Below are 22594 nucleotides of genomic sequence, written 5' to 3'. Positions count from 1 at the left end.
CGTCTACGTCAAATGAAACCTAGCTATAGCTTCCATCCATGTAAAGACAACCCACAGGAAGCATCTGCTGATGAATTTCAGCCCCACTTGAATGATCGAATGGTTCGTAGTGCTACACAAAGGACCCGCTGAGGGTCTGATGAAGCTGGGTGGTGAACAGTGAGCTAGGTGGAAGCGGAGTAATGTTTCCTCTCACCTCCACCATTTGGCACACTTTTGGTCCTGCTGAGATTTATATTAGAAATTTAAATTAAACTCTAGTCTTGTGGAGCGCAAACAGCTGTGTAAAGGGTCTCAGTCACAAGCCTTGACAACAAAGGATTAAATAATTTAATTAACGGTACCAACATGAGCTTCACATTTATAGATCTGAGTAAAATGACTCAAACACAGTTTTAAGGCATATGTGCACAGTTGAGATGTTAGTGGTAATATGTAATAATTTGATTATTCTTACAAGCTATGAAAAATACAACAACAGAATAACCTGCCAGTTTCTCGGTGCACAGAATAAACTGTATCCCAAATCATATTTCCTGACTTAAACTTGCTTTTTTGAGTACATTGTTTAATGCAGACTGACATACAGTCATTTATTGTGCAAAATCTGTGTCTGCAAAATCTCAATATAAAATATAGAAATAATGACTAGTAAGCTGTTTCTATACTGCACAGGTGCAATGCAGAGAAACAAATACCTGCTAACTAGTGCTAAATAACAAACACAGTTCTAGAATTTAAATCACCAAAAACAACCATTTGCCATAAGTTGCTACATATAGAAAAAGGAGGTACTGGCTAATAATAATCTTCAGCCATTGAGAGAAGGATACACCATCATCGCTAATATTTGGTAGGTATGCATGCCAACTTGTTATTTTCAGTACAGAGTTTTACGTGTGGCAAGAGGCTTTATAACTGATGTTCATAAATTGCAGTAGTTAGCACATCAGTCTTGGTCACTCCCTGTAAGTGCACAACTGCTCTTTTAAAAATCATTAACTATGAAGTGTACTAACTGAATGTCTAATACTACAAGTTTGACATAGCTATATTTAGGGGAGCCGTTCATAATCATGTGGGCTTTTGATTGTTATTTTCAGTGTTACTGCAAAAGGAGGTTGATAATCACACTGAAATCCTTAAACAAACAGTGGTCTTAATCTGTATGATTAAAGGGACTCGAGTCACTGAGAGGACTGAATCTGACATTGAGCGATTTCTGTTTTGTTTTGTTTTTATTTAATGTTGCTTTCACTGTGTTTTTATTGTAGATTCGATCGGATTTACTATTTCCCTTGACAAGAAAATACCTTCAGGCAAGGCCATTATCATGAAACCTTGAAAAAGTCTTCTCACAGTTGAGGAGAATAACTTGAACTTGTTGCACTTCATTATGGCAGGCTGGAGCAAACTGTGAACAAACACACAGAGAGGGATGGATGGATAGACGCATTATTTCAAGGGGGAAAAAAGGATAACTGTTAACATACCCCCACACCAACAGAGTGAATAGATCTCTCAAAGCCTGTCTCATCTTCCGTCAAACATTTGCTAAGTGTACTGATACAGTATAGTCTTGCATGTAAATGGGACATTTACACATGAGCATAATGCACTATTCATCACATGAGTCCCTTTTTATTTTGACTGCTCTGTCAACAGCAAAATTTTCTCGATTGAGTTCATTTGCAACAAACAAAAGTGAAAATACTGCATTTAAATTAACCCCACAGACCTCATATGGTAAATGCTGGCCATGTTTTTCTCCTTGAGTAATTATTCTGTTCAAATAGCATATATTTCTCTCCAGGCAGAGAGTGCTCGGGCTGAATGGATGCTGCGACTGCATAATGGTCCTCAGACGTTTGTTTCCTAGGCAACGTGGGGAGGGCATGTGGAAAGGGAGGTATAAAAACACTAGCAGCTCCTCTGTGAGTCTTACTCTGAGGTGAAGCGCTCACTCTAACACAGTGAGTATCGGAGAACTTGCCGCACAGTTCCTCTCCCTTTTTGCCATCTCTCTTTCTCGGCTCACTTGAAGGCTCAGCACTGCAAGTAGCTGTTGGAGGATGATGCGGCCAAAAGATTTACGCCAGGGCTCTGGCACCAAGACCTTCCTCGATGCCATGCATGGCGGTAAAGTCCACCTTGCACGGTTCATCCTGGACGCACTGGATGGACGCATTATCAACTCGAAGACGGAGAACAGCCGCACCCCGCTCATGCATGCCGTCTGCCTGCAAGACCCTGGGACCAGGGCCAAGTTCACCCGGCTGCTGCTGGAAAAAGGGGCGGATGTCAACTGCCAGGATGAGGACGGTCGCACAGCCCTGAGCCATGCATGTGAAATGGGACACCTGGACGTGGTCAAACTTCTAGTTCAGTTCAATGCTGACCCTGATATCACTGATTCCTGGGGAAACAGTGCCCTCATGTATGCTGCATTTTCTGGGCAAAGCCAGGTTTTGGAGTTTCTGGTCAGGGCTTTCAAAAGACTGGGACTGAGGCTGGACAGGACCAATAATGCTGGCCACTCAGCCATTGAGGTTGCCAGCTTCTTTGGGCACAGTCAGTGCGTCCAGATTCTGAACTTTCCTTGCAGGAGAAGTGTTGCTACAGATGATCCACTTGTTGATGCGAGTACCACTCAGGAGGGTGAGTACCGTCTGCCCCGCAGGCTCCCCAGGCAGGTTCTGGAGAGGTTCTCCAAACAGTTAAATAATGAAGACCAATTGCCTGGGGTATTTCAGAGACAGCTGAAAATTGGCGACAGCAATGGAGTGTGGAACCGTTTCCGATGTCCCAGGAGCCAATCTCAAGAGGAAAACCATCGCCACAGCTGGGCACTGCCTCCTCAGCTTGAGAAAAGCCAAACTGAGGGGGATCACAGCATTCTCTTCACAACCAAGCAGCTGCAAAACTGCCACCTTAGAGAGCTAAGGGGGACTAAAACACTGAACTCTTTTCCTGAGCCAAGCCAGAAAGATGTCAGCCGAGACACTGGACTCCCAGAGCAAGCACCAGCGAGTTTTCCTCTCTGGGGCAAAGCAAAGTCATTTAACCTGGACCTTCTGAGCAGCAGAAAGCAGTCCTATCAGGGTGATGTGCGTGACATGAGCCTGTCAGCCAGCAAATTAAAGAGAGCCTCACTGCAGGATGAGAGATGCCTGATAGATAAGATGGACTGTCATGGGAACACCCAGGGCTTGACAAACGATGCTGACAAAATTGTCTCTGTGCCAAAACCTCTTTTAAACAGCAAGAATCAGCCTGCACGAGTGCCAGAGGAGAATGTCAAATCTAAGAATGAAGAGGCTAATGATATGGCTTCACTGAGCAGACGAGAGCAGCAGAAAAGGGGCAGCTTTGGTGCGACTGCCAGACACAACAAGTTACTTCCTGCCAGGGGAGAAATTGAGTCAGGGAATCTCCCCAACCGTACCCCGGGATTCACGGGCCTGGGGACCAGACTGCTACGGCGATTCACTGCACCCGAATTTATGAGGATGGTCATAGACTGCTCATCGGGCTCCTCAAATGGCAGGGGTCGGATGTCCCGCTCCGAAACCTTTCCTTTCTCGCACACGCACCAACAGGTCAACAGTCAGCCGAGCGTCGACAGCATCAGTGGAGTGAAGTGTGAGTTCGAAAGCTGCTCGTCTCAGTCCACCCTCGACTAGAAAGAGGACAATGTCTAACTGCAGAATTGGCTGGTAGTGGATGTTTTTTAACAGCATTTAAACTTCTGGTACTTGCTCGGCAGTAGCGCCTACATACTGAGAAAAGTAATGATTCCTCGCTTTTGTTGCAGCTTATTTGTTTTTCAATACCTGTCAATAAAAGTTGCATAAAGTGCAATTTTGCTAACCCATGTTTAAAATCCTTTACAAATGAACACGATTTCAGTCTGTGAGCTGCTGAAAATGAATATTTTGTTTCACATGTATAAGATTTATATGACCTGAAATCGAATGTATTTGATATTGCTTCTGTGTTTATATTAAAAAAAGAAGAAGAAATGTATTTCGCCTAAATATTCAGTCACCGTGCACTGTATGATTCATGCTCAACATGTAATAAACACTTTAAAAGACCGGCTCATTCATCCTGTACTATGCATGTGCGAAAAGGACTCAGAGTTACTTAAATGGATACCGCTTCAGTATGCATCATTTATTGATTTGTACAAAATTAAAATGTGTAATTCTCTTTTTCATGAATGCTTCACACAGAAATAGAAATACATGAAACATGTCAACATGTATCTGTGTCAGAATACAAAGACTATGTGCAAAGTGTTTCTCAGCAGGTTGATGTCCTGCAGCATCACATGCCAGGCCTGTGTGCTTTATCTAGGCAAACAAATGCAAATGCAGTCACACACATCTTCAGGAGTAACACACGCACACACACGCGCGCACACACACACACACGCGCACACACACACGCGCACACACACACACACACACACACACACACACACACACACACACACACACATAAATCTTATGATTTTTAAAAAGTCTGTCACAATACAAAGAGTTGAAGCGAACGCTGAAACCTCACACATTCGTGCGCTTCCTCTCGCTCTCTCTCTCACACACACACGACAAAAAAAAACAACTACACATTTCAGTAAAGAAAAGTAACATTTTGAATTTGTTTCACATAATTTACTGCAGTGAATCAGCAGGTGTAAGATCCTAATATTCAGTATTTACATTATTAATTTATCTGCTCATGGTTCAAGTCCATACCTAATAATGAAACCTTATTTGCAACTTCACATCATACAAACGACCAACAATACCTTTTTGAAATAAAGAATAAACATAAAAAAGAGAAACATGGAATTGGTGGTTTTCCAGTAGCCCAATAGTAGCAGCTGGGGCTTTCATCTACCCATTTGTTATGCTAATAAAAGGAGAATTGTCTTTCACATCCCTGTTTCGTACATATTCAAGCATTCACATCAGGCCAGGTGTGCCTCCATTTGGCCATGCAAAGAGTGTGGATTGACAGATTGTTGTCCAGTTTCCACTACAGAGTGTGAGTGTGCAGAGGTAACTTTATCCCTGCCTAATAATGTCACAATGAGCTACTCTGGTTTGAGCCTAAACACCAGCTTAAAAACTTTACACAGCTAGCAATAATGCCCACTATGAACACTATATAGGATTTTTATAGTAGCACATGTACATATAGTCATGTGGAATATTGATTTTTGCTATCACTTTGATATGCACCACATTGTGCTGTGTTGAATCCCACTGAATGTTACAGGAAACCAATCGATAATCGGATCACAGCGAGCTGAGAGGTGAGGTGAGGGATCGCATGCTGCCTTTAACTCGCTCCTAAGATGCTTCTCTCATGCCCGAGACCATGCTGTGTCTGTCTACCAAACTTGCCGCCGTTACCCCGTCGGGGTCTGCGCCTCTGGAGCTGATAGCCCATTGGCTTGGGAGCTGAAGTTGGACCCCAGTTGCTTGTCCTCTTCTGAGGCCTGGAAGGGTCATACTGAAGGTGGGTGTTGGGGGACCAGGAGCCCTGTGGGGTCAGCAGCGGGACATGCGCTTACGGTATTGCTCCACCAGTGGGACCAGGCACTGAGGTGAGCCGCTCTGCAGCAGGAAGGGGTGCTCCAACAAGTCGATGGCGCTGGCTCTCTCTAGTGGGTCTCGAGTCAGCATACGGTCCAGGAAGTCTTTAAGAACTGGAGAGACCTGCACCAGGAAGAAATACAAACAACCTTTATTTGAACATAAACAATCATACAGAGTACAACATGTAGTGAAATGCTTGCGTCTGAGCTGCACACAGGTGTAGCTGCGCCATTCCAGGGCTTGGTTTTTAGCATGGGGGGTCTAGACAGGACAGTTACTGGGTCGAGCTTGCAACTCCAAAGGTGTGTAGGCCTACCACTACGCTATCCAGCTGCTGTATAGGAACATAATAGGTACGTATAAGTACATAATATAGTTGTACTCCAATAAATCATTGCAGTGATATGGTCGTGTAATTGTGTTGCATCCAGCATTTGCCGAGACACTTCAGTCTGGACCATCAATGCTGCTAGCTTGCGTTCGTCTGTTCTCGTACCTGACTGGCGTTTCGAACAGTAGGAGCTGGCTCATCCCTCAGCCTCTTCATCGCTGTTACAGGGGTTTCACTGAAGTATGGCGGCTCTCCATCCACCATCTCAACCACCATGATGCCCATCGACCATATATCGACCTGGAAATAAACCACGACACAGGAAAAAAAGTGTCTAACAGGTCTCATACTATTGCACAGATTGCCTCTGTTGGCAATCAGTGCTACACTAGTGGTATTCATGCAAACTGAATGTGTGCCTCCTCACTTCAGTGCCATATGGCGACTTGGATATGACCTCAGGCGCCATCCAATAAGGTGTCCCCACTAGAGACTTCCTCTTAGGGATGTCCTTACTGATCTGTGCACAGAAGCCAAAGTCTGAAAGCTTGACCTGTGAGGAAAAAAACGCTTTCCTTAATTTTAATCAAGAAAGCAAAAAGAAAAAGAAAGAAGGAGACAGAAAGAAAGAAACATTTCATACCCTTCCGTCTAACGTAAGTAGTATAGAGTCACTTTTGATGTCTCTGTGAATGACTCCCTGTGAATGGAGATAAGCCAGGGCTTGCAGCACAGCTTCACACACTGTAGCAATCTGCTCTTCACTCAGCCTGCAGCACAACACACAGAAACACACAGATTTTACATGAATTTCACACTTTTACACTACTAGTTATGACGAATCAACAGGACTTAAAGTTGAATTTCATGAATCACCGCACATTAAAGGCAACGATAAAGTAGGCAAGGTTCAAAGCAACAACTCCCACGTAGCAGAGTGACGAATGAAGCACGCCCGTTCTGCCACGATGCTAATGTGCCTTTAATATTTTTTCAAGTGCAGCATAAACAGTTAAAGTCGAGCAGCAAAAAGACATTTCACAGAAAACACCAGGTAACAATTACTTTACAGAGCAAGGTTCCTCCCACACACAACAACTATAGGTTAAAAACTGTCTAAAACTATATAAGATAAAATGATTAAAACTGAGTGGATTTTTAAAATAATCTGACATCATAGTTCAGCCTGGAGAAACAGCATACACAAAGGACTCTTGATCTTGATTGTTGTGTCAATATCCTGATTATTTTAGGCTTAGACTAGCAGTGGCAGTGACAGCTGGCTCACTTTATATATCATTTGGTATGAGAGGAAAATTTCCATCCCTTTGAGTCAAACAATCTAACCCTGAGGTCACCCTATGGAGACTGAGCCAGCCATCTGTTAGTAATATAAACCATATTGACAGCTCAAACAAACACACCCTGATAAATTTCAGCTCCCTGCTGCTGGTCAATATGTTTTCTCCCTTTTTGATGTATGTCGTAGCATCAGGGGATCAAATGTCTACCCAAAATCAGCCTTCTGTGTGGCATTTAAACACACACAAATTCAATTATTTTACTGTATTATTATTTTTCTCTGGAGGAAAGCAGCAGACGTGGCGTGCACGAGAAGACTTGATGACAGTTTTGCACTCCTGGGAGGAACATCGATTACCCACCAGTTGATACCACACTACCCTCTTGTGGTTGATTTAGTTATTAAAAAATATAAGTTCCATATGGAATCAATGAAATACAGTTTTTTGTTGTTGTTGTTTTGTTTTGTTTTTCTTCTGTGGATATTTAATGGCGTTCTCACCTGGTTTCAGAAACAATGTTAGTCAGTGCTCCACCCTGCAAGTACTCCATGATGACCCACAGCTCTTCCTCCACCAGAGCAGACTTAAACATCTCCACCACATTTCTGTGCTGATAGTCCCTCATGATGACCACCTGCAACACAAAACATTATTTGGTGGTATAATCTTTAGAAATATAACAAACAATGTCGCCACTTATTGGTTCTCCAGCAGTAAAGATGACTGCTGCTCTGTCACTGGAATTCACTGCCAAGCAGAAATATAGTTCATTTAAACTCCATGAAGATTACAAAGATGATGACATCAGTGCTACTCTTTCAGACTGGAAAATACCTCCAAATGATAGATGTGCATAAAAATATTGGACTCTATAAAGGCATACTCTGTGTCAGCTGCCTTTTGGAAGCCTCTTGGTTTTGTCAGATATGATCATATTTGAATACAAGTGATCACTTAACCTTAATAAGCCATTGGATGTGTCACCCAGAATCAGATACCAGTTAGTGATAAGTAATACTAATAAAATATTAGACTTGTTTGTTTGTTTTTTAATTGCATTTGACAGCTGTCAGATAACTGCATTAAAAATGTTCAAACGTTGCTATGAAAGGCAAAATTAACTCTAGAGACCGACTCTGTTTTTTTCTTGTACCAGGCTGTAAACACTTCCCTAATTTAAAGCTGTGTTAACATAGGGATTAACTCACTTAAAGTGCTTTTTTTAGCACTTAAAATGAAGCAACTGCCTTCTCTTTTATGCCCTGATATCACTAAACTGCTTTCCCACAGGCTAAACAACAAAGATTAGATATATGTTGCTGTAAATGACTCTCGGTACATTTTAGAGTTATTTGCATTTGTATGTTGGGTTATTTTTTTTGTACCTCATTAAAGAGTAGCTCTCGCCTCTGCTGCCGCCGCAGGTCCATCATCTTCACCGCCACTTGCCGGCCGCTGTGCTTCTCTGTTGCGATACACACCACTCCTGTGGAGCCCTCTCCGATCTTCACAAAGTTCTCCAGATAAGAGCGGGGATCGCCTTTGTCCACCACCATCTGCAGGGCCGCCTTGAACTGTTCATGTGTCACCTTAGGTGGGTCGGGTGGCGGTCTGGGTGAGGGGTGTTGCGGGGGTCTGAAGGCAGGGGAGCAGGTGCCTGGAGGACTGGTGGCTAATGAGCCTGTAGGTGAAGGTCGAGGTTGGGAAGGGCTGTCTTGTCTGGGATAGAGAGGGTTGGGGCATCCGGAGTGTCTGAGAAAGGGGTCTGGTCCACTGGGTCTCAGTCCCATATTAGGAGACAGACCCAAGGTGTAGCTGGCTGAGGAGCGAACAGTCCGCTGGGGTCTGACGCCTCCCACAAGAGGACTGCTGGTGCCGGTGGGCAGGAAACCAGAGTGGTACCTCACTGCTGATTCTCCCTGCACAATAACACAGAAAAATGGGGTGAGGAAAATTAAGAGAGAACTGAAAGGCAGTTGGCCACCTGCCTGAGGTTCTTGACCCACTTTAAAACTAAATGTAAATCAAGTTCTTCACTTTCCCTCCTTTTCCACTTCACCTGATATGACTGATGTGTTGTTTTATGGACCCAAGTGTCCTGCAAAGATCTTGCCAAACACATCTTCTTTCAACATTTACAACTCTACTGGCACCATGAACCCACTTTCTTTATTTTTAAGTCTAGAACTAAACCAAAGATTCAAACTCAGAACTTTGATCCTCTTTAGTGAAAAAGCCAATCAATAAGCTGCTTCACTAAAGTTCCACAACCTAAGCATTAACATGATCCGTGATGGTTTTTTGACAGCAAAATATAACTTTATTTAATGTATTCAGAGCTCATGCAAGAAACATGCTGAGTAGTTAAAAAATGATGTACATAGGATTAGAAATATGCATATATTGTGTATTCTATAAATAATGTATTATCGGTACACTTAATCGCTGCAAAGGCTTACTTTCAGGTCATAGGAGGAGAACGGCCTGCCAGGGCTGTTCTGTTGGTGCATGTATATTGGTATACTGGGTCGGAGTTCTGTGGTGACTGTGCCTTGATCTCCCTGGGGTGGCTGTACCGTCATAGCAGGGCTGTAGAAACAAGCTACAGGCCTTTGATTTGGTGGCATTCCCCTTGACAGCTGGAAATCTCTCTTCCATATCACTCTCTCCTGAGGACTACCCATATCACTACTCATATAAGCCCCGTGACTTGGCATCTGGATGTTCTGGGACTGAGCAGGATGTGATGGGCCCTCGAGAGAGCTGACCCCGACTTCATAGGTGGACGTGGCCTTGGGCAAAATCCCATTAGGTTGCAGAGTGATACTCTTCTTCATGCCCAAGTAGGGGGTATTGGTCTCACTGTGGATGTTCCTGGCCCTATTCCTCCACTGTTCCTGACCCGCATCCTCCTCCTCATCGTCATCATCCTCCTGGGTCAGACCCTCATACTGGTAAGTGTCTCCCTCGTTCACTTCCCCCAACCTTCCCAGAGACTGGGCTCTCTTCCTGGCTGAAGGGCTGCTCTTCCGCAAAGAGTTGGAACTGGTCACAGACAGACGGCTCATGTCATTGATCATGGCTGCGATGTAGTCTCCGTGTCCGATCATGCTCCCACGCACAATGGTCTGAAAGGAGAGAAGCATTTATCTGTATCACATCCTGCAAGCCATGATTGCATTACAGAAGGATTTTGGACAGAGAGGAATGAGGGTGACATAATCATCGCTCAAAGGCGAGTTAAATTTAGACTTGGGAATCTGTAAAGGACATCTTTGTCATTCTACAAAGACGGTGACTTGAATTTATTTTCCCCAGTGGCCGATTCTGACAATACACCAACAAATATACTTCACAAGCGAAACACAAAGAAAGAGCCTTTACAACTGCTCACATGCTTTCAGATTGTCGAGATAGCCGCTCATGAACTTTCTCGTGGTATGCACAACTGGCAGGCAACCAAAGGCAAATGGCCTAAGCTTGCCCTGACATAAAATCATCAGACAATCTTTAGATGTTTTGCCAGAACAGAATGGATGTAACACTGACTGCATGGTGGTTTAGTTTAGTAGTCGTACTCAGGGTAGAGTCATGTTCAGTTATACTCTACTGCCACTCCCATTTCTCTGGCTCAATGCCATTACATCAGCACAGGGGGGGTAAAGGTCAGATGACATCTCACTTACTGTAGCACCTCGCTGTGAGGAGGGAATGGCAGGTGATAATAGCCTCTGTGCAATTTCACATGCTTTTTAAAAATGAAACTGTCTTCTCATCATGTAGAAATAATCTGAAACATGCTGAATCTTTATTTTTCTATTTTTAGCTTTTAGGATTTTCTGTGTTTCTGATGACACTAAACCCATGCTGACTGACCCGAGTGACCTAAATGCTGGAATGACTGTTCTCATATTTCACAGCACTAATAACAATCACGTCATAGACTTAACGAAATGTTTGTGGGTTTTTTATTTTCTGGAGGAGCCATAAAAAGCGTCAACGGTGTGTTCAATGAAGCACAGAAATCCTGAGATTTGCAGGCTTTATCACTCACTGGCATTTCCTTTGCTGTACCTGCACTTTTTAGCCCTTCTGCTTGACATCTCTGGGAAGGCACCATGGACTATTATTAATTGCCTGCGTGGAGTAATAAATCTTGTGGCCCCTATGAGTATTCAACATTGTACAGTCAGTGTACACAGCAGGGTCATTAGCTCAGCCACATGATAGATAAGAAAGCAAAAAGATGGGGAGGGGAGAGAGCTCTCCACGTTGCCATCCGAGGATTGTGGCATTTTCTGTGACAGCGCTCACAAATACTTTTGCACTGACGCAACCAGCACATATTTCTCTGTGAATGAAGCTCATTACAACTTAATGGGAATCAACGCCGTGCGCCATTCATTAGTAGTCACCTCAGGGTAAGGACAGAGAATCAATAAAGGGCTAAATAGCTTACCTTCTTTGGTCTCAACTCCACCTCTGTGATCCTGGAAGGGTCCACCATGGGTTTGGGCCTTCGCAGGTTCTCTATCAGGCTTTGCCACTGTGTCGGCAGGCCCACAAAGCAGCCGCGCTTAGCATCAAAAGAGGTGTGAACTCGGTGCTCAAAATTCTTGGGCGCTGATATCTCAGGCCTCTTCTTTTTCTTTTTGCGAAACATCTTTAGGTCCAGAGGGGTAGCAGCCTGTCTGTTTCAAAATGTCCCTGTAGAAAAAAGGTAATCGTCTTTGAAGAAGTTGCGCCAAACATCACATTCAGCACAAATTTAAGAAACTGTAAACCAGACATTTGAATACAAACAAAACTCATGTGCCACAATGATTAAAGAGTTGTTGCTGCTCTCATTTGCCCACTACTCCAGGTTCATTTAAATAAAATGTGCCAACAAATGATTCTTCCACATGAGAGAATATATATATTCAAATGGCTTATCCAATAGCTGTGCCTGGGACGTGGATGTCCCACACTGCCTTGCTAGCTGTCACAAGCTTGCACCACAGAGAAGAGCTCCAAGGAGAGCGAATGGATTTGTAAGCACATGTGTAATGAAGGATATCTGGTCAATTAAGGCTTATTCATTCTCTGTGCCCTTTTACTGATGAGCACGAGGCTGGGCTGGCCAGCGCCCACAGGCTTTCAGTGCATTAGCAGAATAAGTACAACACACATTCATGCACACACATATATACAGACATAAATATACTCTGGCAGGCTATCCTTCAAAGCCTTTTTATAACCGTTTTCATATCCCATCCTAATTAGTAGCTTGTGTGCCCTTGATTGCAGGGAGGGCAACTACTTAATCTTCAGATGGATGGTCCTGTATTTCTTGAGCTACTAACTCGGGTTTACTGTATATGCAGCTTTATTTTCCATTCAAGTGGGGGGGGGGAAATAATTAAATGCATTACATCTCATTTCCTCGGCTGCACAGCTGTAAGGGGAGATAATCACTCACATTTAAGTCACTTGATTGGAATTAATACTTTTAAAAAATAAGCTTCTAAAATAGCTTTTAAAAAATAGCTCACAGCACGGAAGCCGTCTCAGCTAGCCATGCGAGGGGGATGCCAGTGCCGGTCTGCTGCTTAGTCCACTACATCCGTCCTGATTTAAGTATTTGTTAACTCTAGCTTTGTGCTGGACATGCTAAAAGCTTTATATTGCTTTGTACAGACCCTACAATAATTGGCAGAAAACCCGAACAAGGAGACGACCCCCTATGAGCAAGTGCTTTGGTGACGGAGGGAAGGAAATACTCCATTTTAACAGGAAGAAACCTCCAGCAGACCCAGGCTCAGGGAGGGGCAGTGGTGCTGCTTTGAATGGGTCTTAGTTAAGACAGTGAGGGATCTCCTAGGCCTTAACTAATCTGGACCTCTTATCCTAGTTTGTAGTGTCTGTGCCTTTTGTAGCATTAATTAATGCATAGTCTGAAGCAATAATACCACGTCCAAGAAGTCTGTGCTCCAACTTTGGTGAGGGAAATTCTATTCTTTACATGTATGTGGTCTGCGGACGCAACTTGCTAGCCAAACTTGCTAACATTAGGTTATGGTTTGTGCTTAGTTCTGTCTCCAAAAAATACAAAACATTAAAATCAAGGCTTCAAAATGTAAGAACAAAAAATGGGTATATATGGGTATGTCCATATTGTATTTATCTTTCAAGCCGCGTGTGCAAATGACCAAATGTTGACATGCTAAACTAAGATAGCTAATACAGCAAACACTCTACTGCCATAGCAGGCTAACTTGACCTGTCAAGCTCAAAGCACTTCTGTGGCCAACTAAATGCTCACAGAACTTTTGTTTGTTTTTGCAAAAAGTCACCCTGAAATTAATAGCCAATGCAGAGGCCTACACGGTACCCTGAGAGGATCAGATACTATCTCCCATCATGCACTGTGAAATAGTGGGAGCTGAGAAAATTAGTTTTTCAGCCCTCTGCAAACCAGCAGGCGATCACACTGGCAGTCTTTCCTCTTTCCACCTCCGCCCTCGGATCAGCATGGCTCTAATCGGCATCAATGACGCCTGTTAAGAGATGTATTGGTAACTAACCCACGCCACACGTCCTGCTGCATCACTGCAAGGTAAAAGTAAGTCAGGCCCGCTGGTCACATCAGCTAAACCTCCACTTCATTACAGGAAGGGAGCGGTAGGATGAAATAGGTGGGAAGGAGGGGGCGCAGAAGGACTGCTAGAATAGACGTGACACTCGCCAAGGATAATTCAATCACAAGGCTAATATGCTAAGTGTTGCATAAACGCATCACTCTGTGCTCTCCCTATGTACATAATGTGATGCTGGGAAGGACTTTAATTCTATCTGACAGGGACATTATGATGTGAGGGCTCTCAGAAGGTGGGGTGAGAGGAGTCGGGGCCAAGATTACAGTCAAACGTGGATATATTAGAGAGACAGGGACCCAGTTTCTTTCCTGGAGACACAGAAAGGCTTTTAAGTGCCATTTGTGGCCCCTTTTGAATAAAAAATGCCTGCAAAAAAACACAAGCTGCAAAAATAGAAGATTGTGATCGCTGTCATTTTTTTTCTTTTTGCACTGCATGAGAGGCTGTCTGCTTAGATAGTTGTTAAAGATGCCGATGCTGGCATTGCCCGAACAAATATTTACACATTTACGCTCACGTATTCTTTTATAAGCACACCAATCAATATTCGCTTGAGTAAAATGCAAACTGCTACAGCACCATTGCAAAAAGAGCAGCTGGTTTTTATGATACTTCATCAAGTTGCATCAGTTCAAAACAGCAGAGAACAGAATATATCACAGTATTCATTATTCATACTTGACCACTGTTCCCCTCTGCAGACTCTGGAAATACAAACTAACCACTGTGGTATTAGACACAAGAAGAAACACACATGCATACTTGATTCATTCCTGGGCAGAATGAATTTAAAAAGTTGATACAATTATTGATTTACAAGCTTTAATCATATGCGACTGGCCTTAGATTGACCTCTCAGACTCTGCCGGGCTTATGACAGTCCTGACAGCAATATGCTATTGATTTCTAAGCCCTAAAATATGTTTCCACAGAGCTTGACTTGCACAGTCCACCATCTCTTTCCAGTCACATCCCTCAAAACTGCAGGGACTTGACCCTATGCCTGAGTGGCTTTTCTTGAATCTATCAATGTGCTGATGCAAAACTCCGCCAGCTGCTGTCACAGATATGAAAGGAGAGCCAGGATGAGGTCACTCTTAAAATTGTGCAACATGAGGTGTTTTTCATCTTCACAACTTAATGCAGGAGCAACAAATTAAACAAATCCAAACGCGTGACCTAAAAAAAAAGCCTCACAAATCCCATCACTGAGAAATAAGATCTCATACACTGGAACTCAGCAGAAATCTGTTTGCAATAAGTATTTCTGAAGTCTGACTAAACATAAACCTCGAAAGAAAGACTCCACAGCCTGCACATTCTCTAACACATGCAAAATACACTTATTTTTCTGCAGAAAGTAACCACTCAATCCCTTTCCCAATCCACGCTCAAATTAATATCCAATCATAGCCTTACCCCTGACTGGATGGAACTTCTTCACCTGGCAGAGTGGCTTGGCCTCTCATACCATCCAGAAATTCAACCGAGCAATCCATATGTGCCCCACAGACAACATGACAGAAGAAGAGAGAGCATGCTTTCCTTCCTCTCATGTTCAGATCACCCCAAGCAGGAGTTCCGGTTGAGTGGGAGGGGATCGAGAGATAAGAGAGATATTGGATTTGCTCGATGTTAGTGCTCCCAGCTCTGTTAAATGATTTTTTTTCCCTATTTGCCCTGATTTCTGCTTCTATCTTTTTGTTGGCGTGCATGCAAAAAAATGTAATGAGTGTGCAGGTGACTGTGCTTGCAGGATTAGTGGTGTTCAGTCCCTCACTGATCTAATTTTAGGACGCATCATTCCCCCCCCCCCGCCTCTCCTGCACTAGATGGATGTTTATTTTGTACGGGATTCATGTCAAATGGTGAAGTGAGGGTGTGAGACGATGGAGATGAGGTAATCCTGTTTTTGTACTTGTCAATGCATGTATAAGCATAATCCAGCTATACTGAATTACAGGGGGGGGGGGTTACATCTATTTCATAATAGTATAGATAGCATCAAGGTCTTAAATGGTGCTTTTGGAATCTACAGTGCAGTGTAGAGCGCTTAGAGATTGCTCTTCTATCAGCTTCATTATGATGACCGTTTTGCCCTTTGAGTGTAATGAGACTGCCTCTCGAGGGGGCGGTGGGGGTCTTGGATGGTCATCTTTTCCCTGTGCTTTGTAAAACACATACACATGCACTTACACACACACCGTCTGAGGGCATAAAAGGTACAAGGCGCCGAACGTGACTGGACAGTACAATAGCAGTGTTTATGATTTACGTTGATGTCTTTCTCTTTGAAGTCACCTCTGCAAAGATGGAAGGACTTTCAATAAGACTTTACATGTGATGTAATAAGCTGCATTCAATGACACGGAATAACAAGACGCTAGCACTCTGATACATCATGCATGACAAAGCACTCAGAATATAAGAAATGCTGGAGAATGTCGGCATGAATCTATTAGGTCCATAAAGTCATTCTTTGCACAAATGTGGCTTTGGTTGATTGCACAGTTTTGTTTCTTCAGGCATGCTAGCTGCACTGCACTGGAGATGACATTGTTGGGGTGTCAGTCTAACACTAGCAGTTGAACAGACTAAAATAGCTACTGTGCAATGATTATTCAAAGATGGTTAAACTTTGGTGACGTCTTGACTTTTTCTTTTGTGCAACCAGCAAGCCATCAATTCTGTGGAATACCTACATACATGAACTAAAACAGTAATAATGATAATAACAATAATAACATCTCCGTATAAAGTAGAATGCGGGTTCAAAAGTATCAGTCGATTGTCGGGTTTATAGGCTCACATTTGCCAATGTCCTCATTGCTATTTCTTCCATAAAGAAAAGCATCACATCTTTTCATAGTCACTCCCTTATTTTTGGTTCCTTGAGGAACAGACCACTTGTGCTTTTAGCACCTTTGGACTCTCCCAGCCGAAAGAAGGGTGCTAGGTCTGACGTGTGGACAAAGATCCTGGATCAGTATTCGGCGACCCTCTGTAACCTCAGGCTGCTGCTGAGTTTCTGTGAATTTTAAATGCGTCCACTGTGTAACGTAAGCACTTACAGTTGATGGTGGAATAACTAAGAGGGAAGAAATCACATGAACTAACTTGGTCATGTATCTTGTTAGATACCCCCCCACACACACTGTTTGTAAAGGAAGACTCCATAGCTAGGTGCTTGATTTTATACACCTGTGGTAAGACTATAAACACCTGAATTGTTTATTGCTTACACTCACTGAACATTTACTTGAAGACAAGATCAAATTGACACTGCGTCTAATAAGTCTAATAAGTCGGTGTGCCTGGGACATTGTCTGAAGTTTCTCTTTCTCAAATGTAGCTCACATGTAGCATGCAACAAGAGACTGTCAGCTTTAAATGCATTCTGGCTAGCATCCTAGTAGTGTTGCACACTTAACTTAATCTTAAACTCTGTCAGGATTTTGGCTTCCCACAGTTAAATGAGCTCGATAGACTGATGTCTAATATGAGTGCTTCACTTATCATGCTAAGAATGCTAAGAAAATCAGCAAGCGCTAAATCAGATCCTGACCACAAGCCTTATGCCAATCACAAGTGACTGTTCTCTGCACCATACATTTTTCCTGGGCTGGTCTGGATGAGTAATCCTATTTTAAAAGACATATAAAGAACTAAATTGAAATGTCCGGGACAGGAGAAGGTGAGAGCTATCCCTTGAAGTGGAACATCCATTATTATTTGGAAATACCTTGAATTTAGCACAAGTGATGTTAACTAAAAAGAAATCATATGAACAGAAACCTATGGACTGTGTCTGCACCGCAAACCAACACAGCTGATTTATTCAACTGCCTGAAAAAACTGCAGTACCATTAATGCATGAAAGCCCAAGGAAAACAGTGTAATGCCTGCTAACGTGTATCATCCAGATTCAACTTAAACGTCGATAAAAAGTAGCCTATTCGGCGTGTCAGCATATACATCCAGCTCCCAAAGACGCACCGAAATCACCAAAGCAATCACATTCAATTTTGCCAAAGACATGTTTCTAATAAATATTGTGAGTAAAACATGATGGGCAAAAGATATGTCAGCTGTCATAAAATTATTTTTTACAAAGTGGGAAAGGGGGTCGAGGAGAGGGATATTACAGCTGCCAAGAAGGTTTTATTAAATCATGTCAATTAGCAAAATGAATGGAGTAAAAGATGTTATGTTATTTTTCTGCAAAGATTAATTTCTGAAGATTGATGTAAAGGAGTGTAGCACACTGTAAAGGTGAAAGCAGTACCGTGTTTAATTTCGCTACTAGCTGTTGTCTTTAGGCTAATAAGGCTGCAGGCAGAATGCACATAGTGGCTCCGTTTGTTTATTTCTGAGGTAATATGCAGAATTTCTCCTTTCCTTTTCTTTGGGATTGCTTGAAGAGTAAGTATGATTTCCCTAAACCAACATTTTCTTTGGATGACTAAAGATATATTGTGCGGATATATAGTGCCAGTTTTCAAACAGCAACTTTCTCAGTCCTTGATGTAGCTGTAACTCCGATAAAAGCTCCACTCAGGGCTAAGGACATAATGTAGAGCATACCCAAGGGCACGTGAAGGACTAGTTTTTGTCTAAAGTTTAATAGCAGCAGTGGACAAAAAGAGTAAGCTTGCACAGAGTGTGGCCAAAATGTATCCACAGACAAACTTGATAAAGTACTCGTGGTGTTGGCATTGCTCCCGTTAAAGGTGTCTTCAGGACCAACTTTTGCCATGTTGACACGCAAACTGACAGGAGGACCCACAAGGTAAAACACATAATGAATACAGTCTTGCAGCTGATAAATATTAAGTGTTCATACCCTTGATGATTATAAAACAGATGCAAATATATGAAAGCGTAAAGAAAATGTGGCTGCAAAGGTTGCAAAGTGTCAGAGTAGACCCTTATGTAACCATGGACGTATAGGTTCCTGGTTAGATAGTCAACTGTATCCATATTGTGCTTTCACTTTTCAGTTTATAAAATGAGATATTAAGCATGGATGACCCACATTTACACAGGGAGTTCATTCATAGTGACATATCTTGGGGTCTTTCAAATGTCACATAACTCGCAGCGATGCGTCATATGCCGGCTTTCACTCAAATCTCTGGATGAAGTCGTGCAAGTCTAAAATGGTAGAAGTCACTGAAGATTCTGAGAAAGTGAACGATCAAAAATGCTCATCTGTCATTTCCTCATGCTCGGCGTGAGTAAGGAAAAGGCCCGAGGATTGGAAGTACGCAGAAAAAAACAGTGTCAGTGCCCAACAATGTGGGCTGTCAGTTCCTTTAAGAGCAGAAATCTGCGCAGGAGGGAACACTTGTCCTGTGTTAATATTGACAGGAGGAAACAAGAAATGAGAGGTCAAGACAGGAGCAGTAAGAGTGGGGGAGGAAAGGAGAGTCCAGACACTCAGCTGCGGTGACAGAAAAAAAAAGAGAAGATGGATAAATCTAGGATGGAGGGCAGAGAGAGGAAAAAAATACTGAAGGGGATGGCTGTAGATTTGAAGCTTAGTTAGCATAGACATAGACGTTTTTGTCGAACTTTTTGAAAAGTAATGATGCTGAGAGGAGCTCTCTTTCAGTTCTGAAGATGCAAACTGTTTTCTCCATCATCTTTTCTGCAGTAAACAAGCCTCAGAGGGGATCTGAGGACAGGACAGTTGCATCAACACAGCACGTACATCATTCTGTCACCTGACATAATGGCACTGATTCTCACGGATAAGAAAATGGACAAGAAAACTAGTTTGCTCTGCCCTGCAGCGAACAGTGTGGACATTACTGCGCAGTAAAAGCTGTGGTCTCTATCTGCTCCAAACACCTTAATCTAATGACACTGTAAAAACAACGCTTCTGATGTCCTGCAGGATTTTATGGGACGTTATCTGGATGCTGACACATCAGTAGAACACCACAGACTGTCACGTCAGGAAATATGCATCAATATGTATACTAAGGACTAGAGGCAGGAGAGAAAGAAAATGCAGCAGTGACCAACACTCTGTTTAATGAAAGATCCTCTTGGCTCTCACAAGTGCTTTGAACAATTTGACGCTGTGCTGATAGAAACGTATGATCAGGCTGGACCAATGGTATGAGCCCAACTTTTCTCTCCTGGGTCTAATTTATTGATGCACTGGGACTCGGCGCATGCTTTACTGTATGCGCATGTGCTTATGAAGGCTTTGATTTATATTTTTTCCCAGCCAAGGCCTCAGCGTGTCTCTCCAAGGGACAAAGCACAGTCCATTTTTAACCTCAGATTCCTTTATGGTATCAATCTGCACCAACTCTGCTGTCCTTCTCTGTCACCCAGCATGGGTGCTGTTTCAGCCTAGAGAGAGGGGGGGGACTCATGTCATGCTGTCCTAATTTGGACTCTGAGGATTTTTTAATCCTCGGTGCTTGACATCTCGTGGCCAGTAGCTACACTAAGCTGGTAAATGCACAGCTCCCCCGCCTTCACCAGCATGAACATGTCACAGTCGCTCCTGAAAACAATCGTGAGCCCAGCATGGGTCGCTGGGGCATCGCAACAGCACCTGCGTGCCGTGATCAAGTGTGTGAGTGGTCCGTATCACTTGCTGTCCTGTCGGCGTCCTGAAGCGCGTGTTCAAGTCTGTTTGTTTTACTGTGAGCCTGTAAACCCGCACGATGAGCAACACACAACAAACACCAAAATATAGACTTTATAGAAGAGCGCACATCACCCCGAGTGAAGCAGAAGTCCAGCTGTGCGTGTGTGTTTATGTGCATTTGTGTGTGTGTGTGAACCAAAGAGACCTTCTCTGTCACATCCCCTACCCTTTGGCTGCTCTTCCTCTTCCTCTGTGAATATCAATGAATGACCTGAGACACAAGAGCTTTTTTTTTTTACTTGCAGAGCCTCAGTTACATATCAACAGACTAAAAATAAAAATGTTAAAAAGCCCATACATTTCAATCAATACTAAACTTATGAGCAAATCGCCCTGTATGTGCACAGATGTCGTCTCAACTCACACATGGAAGCATTAACAGTAGCATTGTTATTATTATTTCTTTTTTTAGTAGCAAGCGTGAGAAGTGCTGCGACAGCATCATTGACAATGAGTGCACTGGCAATGCTAAGTGGGCTAAAACAAACAATCTATACACTTCTTTAAAACACCTTCACCTTAGATTGATTTCCACAGAGGACTTAGCATCTAATAGCAGTCTAATAGAGAGACTTTACAAATCTATTTTTTCCAGTGTACTGACCAGATTTCTTATTTCTTAATGTGCTCAAACATCGCATCCCACGTTCATGCAACCCCTCGTACAATAGGTTTTCTTTATGCTAGGAAAAGACATCACGTGTGAGTCTCCTTTATCGTGTCTATTCTTTCCACAGCATCCATCTACTGAAGTATGTATATATGTGCAGTAGTAGAAGCTTCCACTGATACAACTAAAAAATATCACCTGAATTCACATTGGTAAAAACAGGAAGCATGTGTGTCCAGAGTACTCATAATAATCATCCTAGATTTATCAAGTGTGATCCATCTTGAGAAAGACAGCAGTGTTTAGGGAGTGCTGAATCCTTTTTTGTGAAATCGGGGTTGAGGACAGAAGAGACAGGAGGAGGAGACGATCTTGGGATTTTAAGGAGGAGGGGTGAGCAGAAGGTGAAGGCTCCTCTTTTGAGATGCAGTCCATCACTGAATACATCCTGCAGACCTCTCAGTATCCCCCCTCCCCACCACCACCACCACATCTGCACCTGGCTGCACTGGCCTTTGCTCCACATCCTCTTTCTCTTCCTCCACCACGACTGATACCTACCGATGGCATACACTAGCCTGCTCTTTATCAATGACGTTAAGCCTCTTTTTTTTGTCCCCCACCCCACTTTACCCCACTCTCCTCGCCGTGAAGAGAGAAGATGAGACTCTGGAGGGATAAAATCATTGTTAGAGAAAGACACCAAAAAAAATCAGTCATCCCCCCCTTACCTTGCTGTCCAGTGAAGAGGAGAGCCTCTCTCCTCCAGGAAGGTTTGGAAGCGAGTGTGCACATACACTCACATCCACTATTATGCGCCGCTCACTCACGTTCACACACACATTTACGCTCGCACACGGACCTACACGCTCTCAAGCTCATGCACACAACGGCGAGGAGGGATGGCTCTCAAGCGAGAGCACACTGCAGGCTGCCGCTTGCCTGGGAAAGCCTGATGCGTTCCTCCCTCCGGGCAGAAACACACACTGCCATCTCAAAGGCTCTTTGTTGGGGCCGATTCATCCCCGGTTCTGTGGCTGAGTGCTGATTCGTGTACCGGTGCCTGCTCCCGGGGACGAGGGGGTGTCCGTACAATAGATAGACAAAGCCATGAAAAAGAAAAGCAGCATCCAGGAGGAGAGGAATATCACAGCACCATGTAGCTCCTTCCATCCACCCCCCTTTTCTCTCCTTCTCCTTCTCAGGCTCGCTGTCTTTCTCCTACAGACACACACACTCCCTCCCACCTCCCTTTCCCTTTCTCTCTTACTCTCTTCCTCCTCCTCTCTCTGCCTCCCTCTTTATCACTTCCCTCCTTCTCTGCCTCCTCCCACTCCCTCACTGGGCTGCAAAAGAACTGATAGCAGCATGTGCCTGTGCCCGTGTGCCGGTTTCCAGTGACTGTAAGGAGAGGAGAGCTCTTCAACACCTC

The 22594-nt window shown here is 43.5% G+C and overlaps 2 protein-coding genes across 2 annotated transcripts; one reads left to right on the top strand and one right to left on the bottom strand.

The window, feature by feature from the left end:
• The first annotated feature begins 1939 nt into the window (after window positions 1–1939).
• On the top strand, window positions 1940–4097 carry LOC102299840 (ankyrin repeat domain-containing protein 50). Its single transcript, XM_005916951.3, has one exon. It carries the CDS (start codon window positions 2073–2075, stop codon window positions 3681–3683), a length of 1611 nt encoding a protein of 536 aa, XP_005917013.1. The 5' UTR covers window positions 1940–2072; the 3' UTR covers window positions 3684–4097.
• Window positions 4098–4193: 96 nt separating this feature from the next.
• On the bottom strand, window positions 4194–22414 carry LOC102299533 (serine/threonine-protein kinase PAK 6). Its single transcript, XM_005916950.3, has 9 exons — window positions 21894–22414; window positions 11704–11951; window positions 9704–10372; window positions 8630–9163; window positions 7745–7878; window positions 6584–6710; window positions 6368–6493; window positions 6106–6240; window positions 4194–5729 (listed from the first exon to the last, which is right to left on the bottom strand). The coding sequence occupies exons 2-9, from the start codon at window positions 11905–11907 to the stop codon at window positions 5562–5564; spliced, it is 2097 nt and encodes a 698-aa protein (XP_005917012.1). The 5' UTR covers window positions 11908–11951; window positions 21894–22414; the 3' UTR covers window positions 4194–5561.
• Between the last annotated feature and the right edge of the window lie 180 nt (window positions 22415–22594).

The sequence above is a fragment of the Haplochromis burtoni genome, unplaced genomic scaffold, assembly GCF_018398535.1.
Source record: "Haplochromis burtoni strain Fernald_Lab_line unplaced genomic scaffold, NCSU_Asbu1 Contig_16, whole genome shotgun sequence".
Taxonomy (NCBI): domain Eukaryota; kingdom Metazoa; phylum Chordata; class Actinopteri; order Cichliformes; family Cichlidae; genus Haplochromis; species Haplochromis burtoni.
Note: the sequence above shows the minus strand (reverse complement) of the source record. Positions and strands in the feature narration are given on the sequence as shown.

Excerpts from the sequence above, each read along its gene's own strand:
- LOC102299840 (XM_005916951.3), top strand. The coding sequence starts at position 2,073 with ATGATGCGGCCAAAAGATTTACGCCAGGGCTCTGGCACCAAGACCTTC.
- LOC102299533 (XM_005916950.3), bottom strand. The coding sequence starts at position 11,907 with ATGTTTCGCAAAAAGAAAAAGAAGAGGCCTGAGATATCAGCGCCCAAG. Across the intron at positions 6,494-6,583 it reads TACTTACGTTAGACGGAAGG|GTCAAGCTTTCAGACTTTGG; the intron begins GTATGAAATGTT and ends TTTTCCTCACAG. Across the intron at positions 5,730-6,105 it reads CTGTTCGAAACGCCAGTCAG|GTCTCTCCAGTTCTTAAAGA; the intron begins GTACGAGAACAG and ends TTCCTGGTGCAG.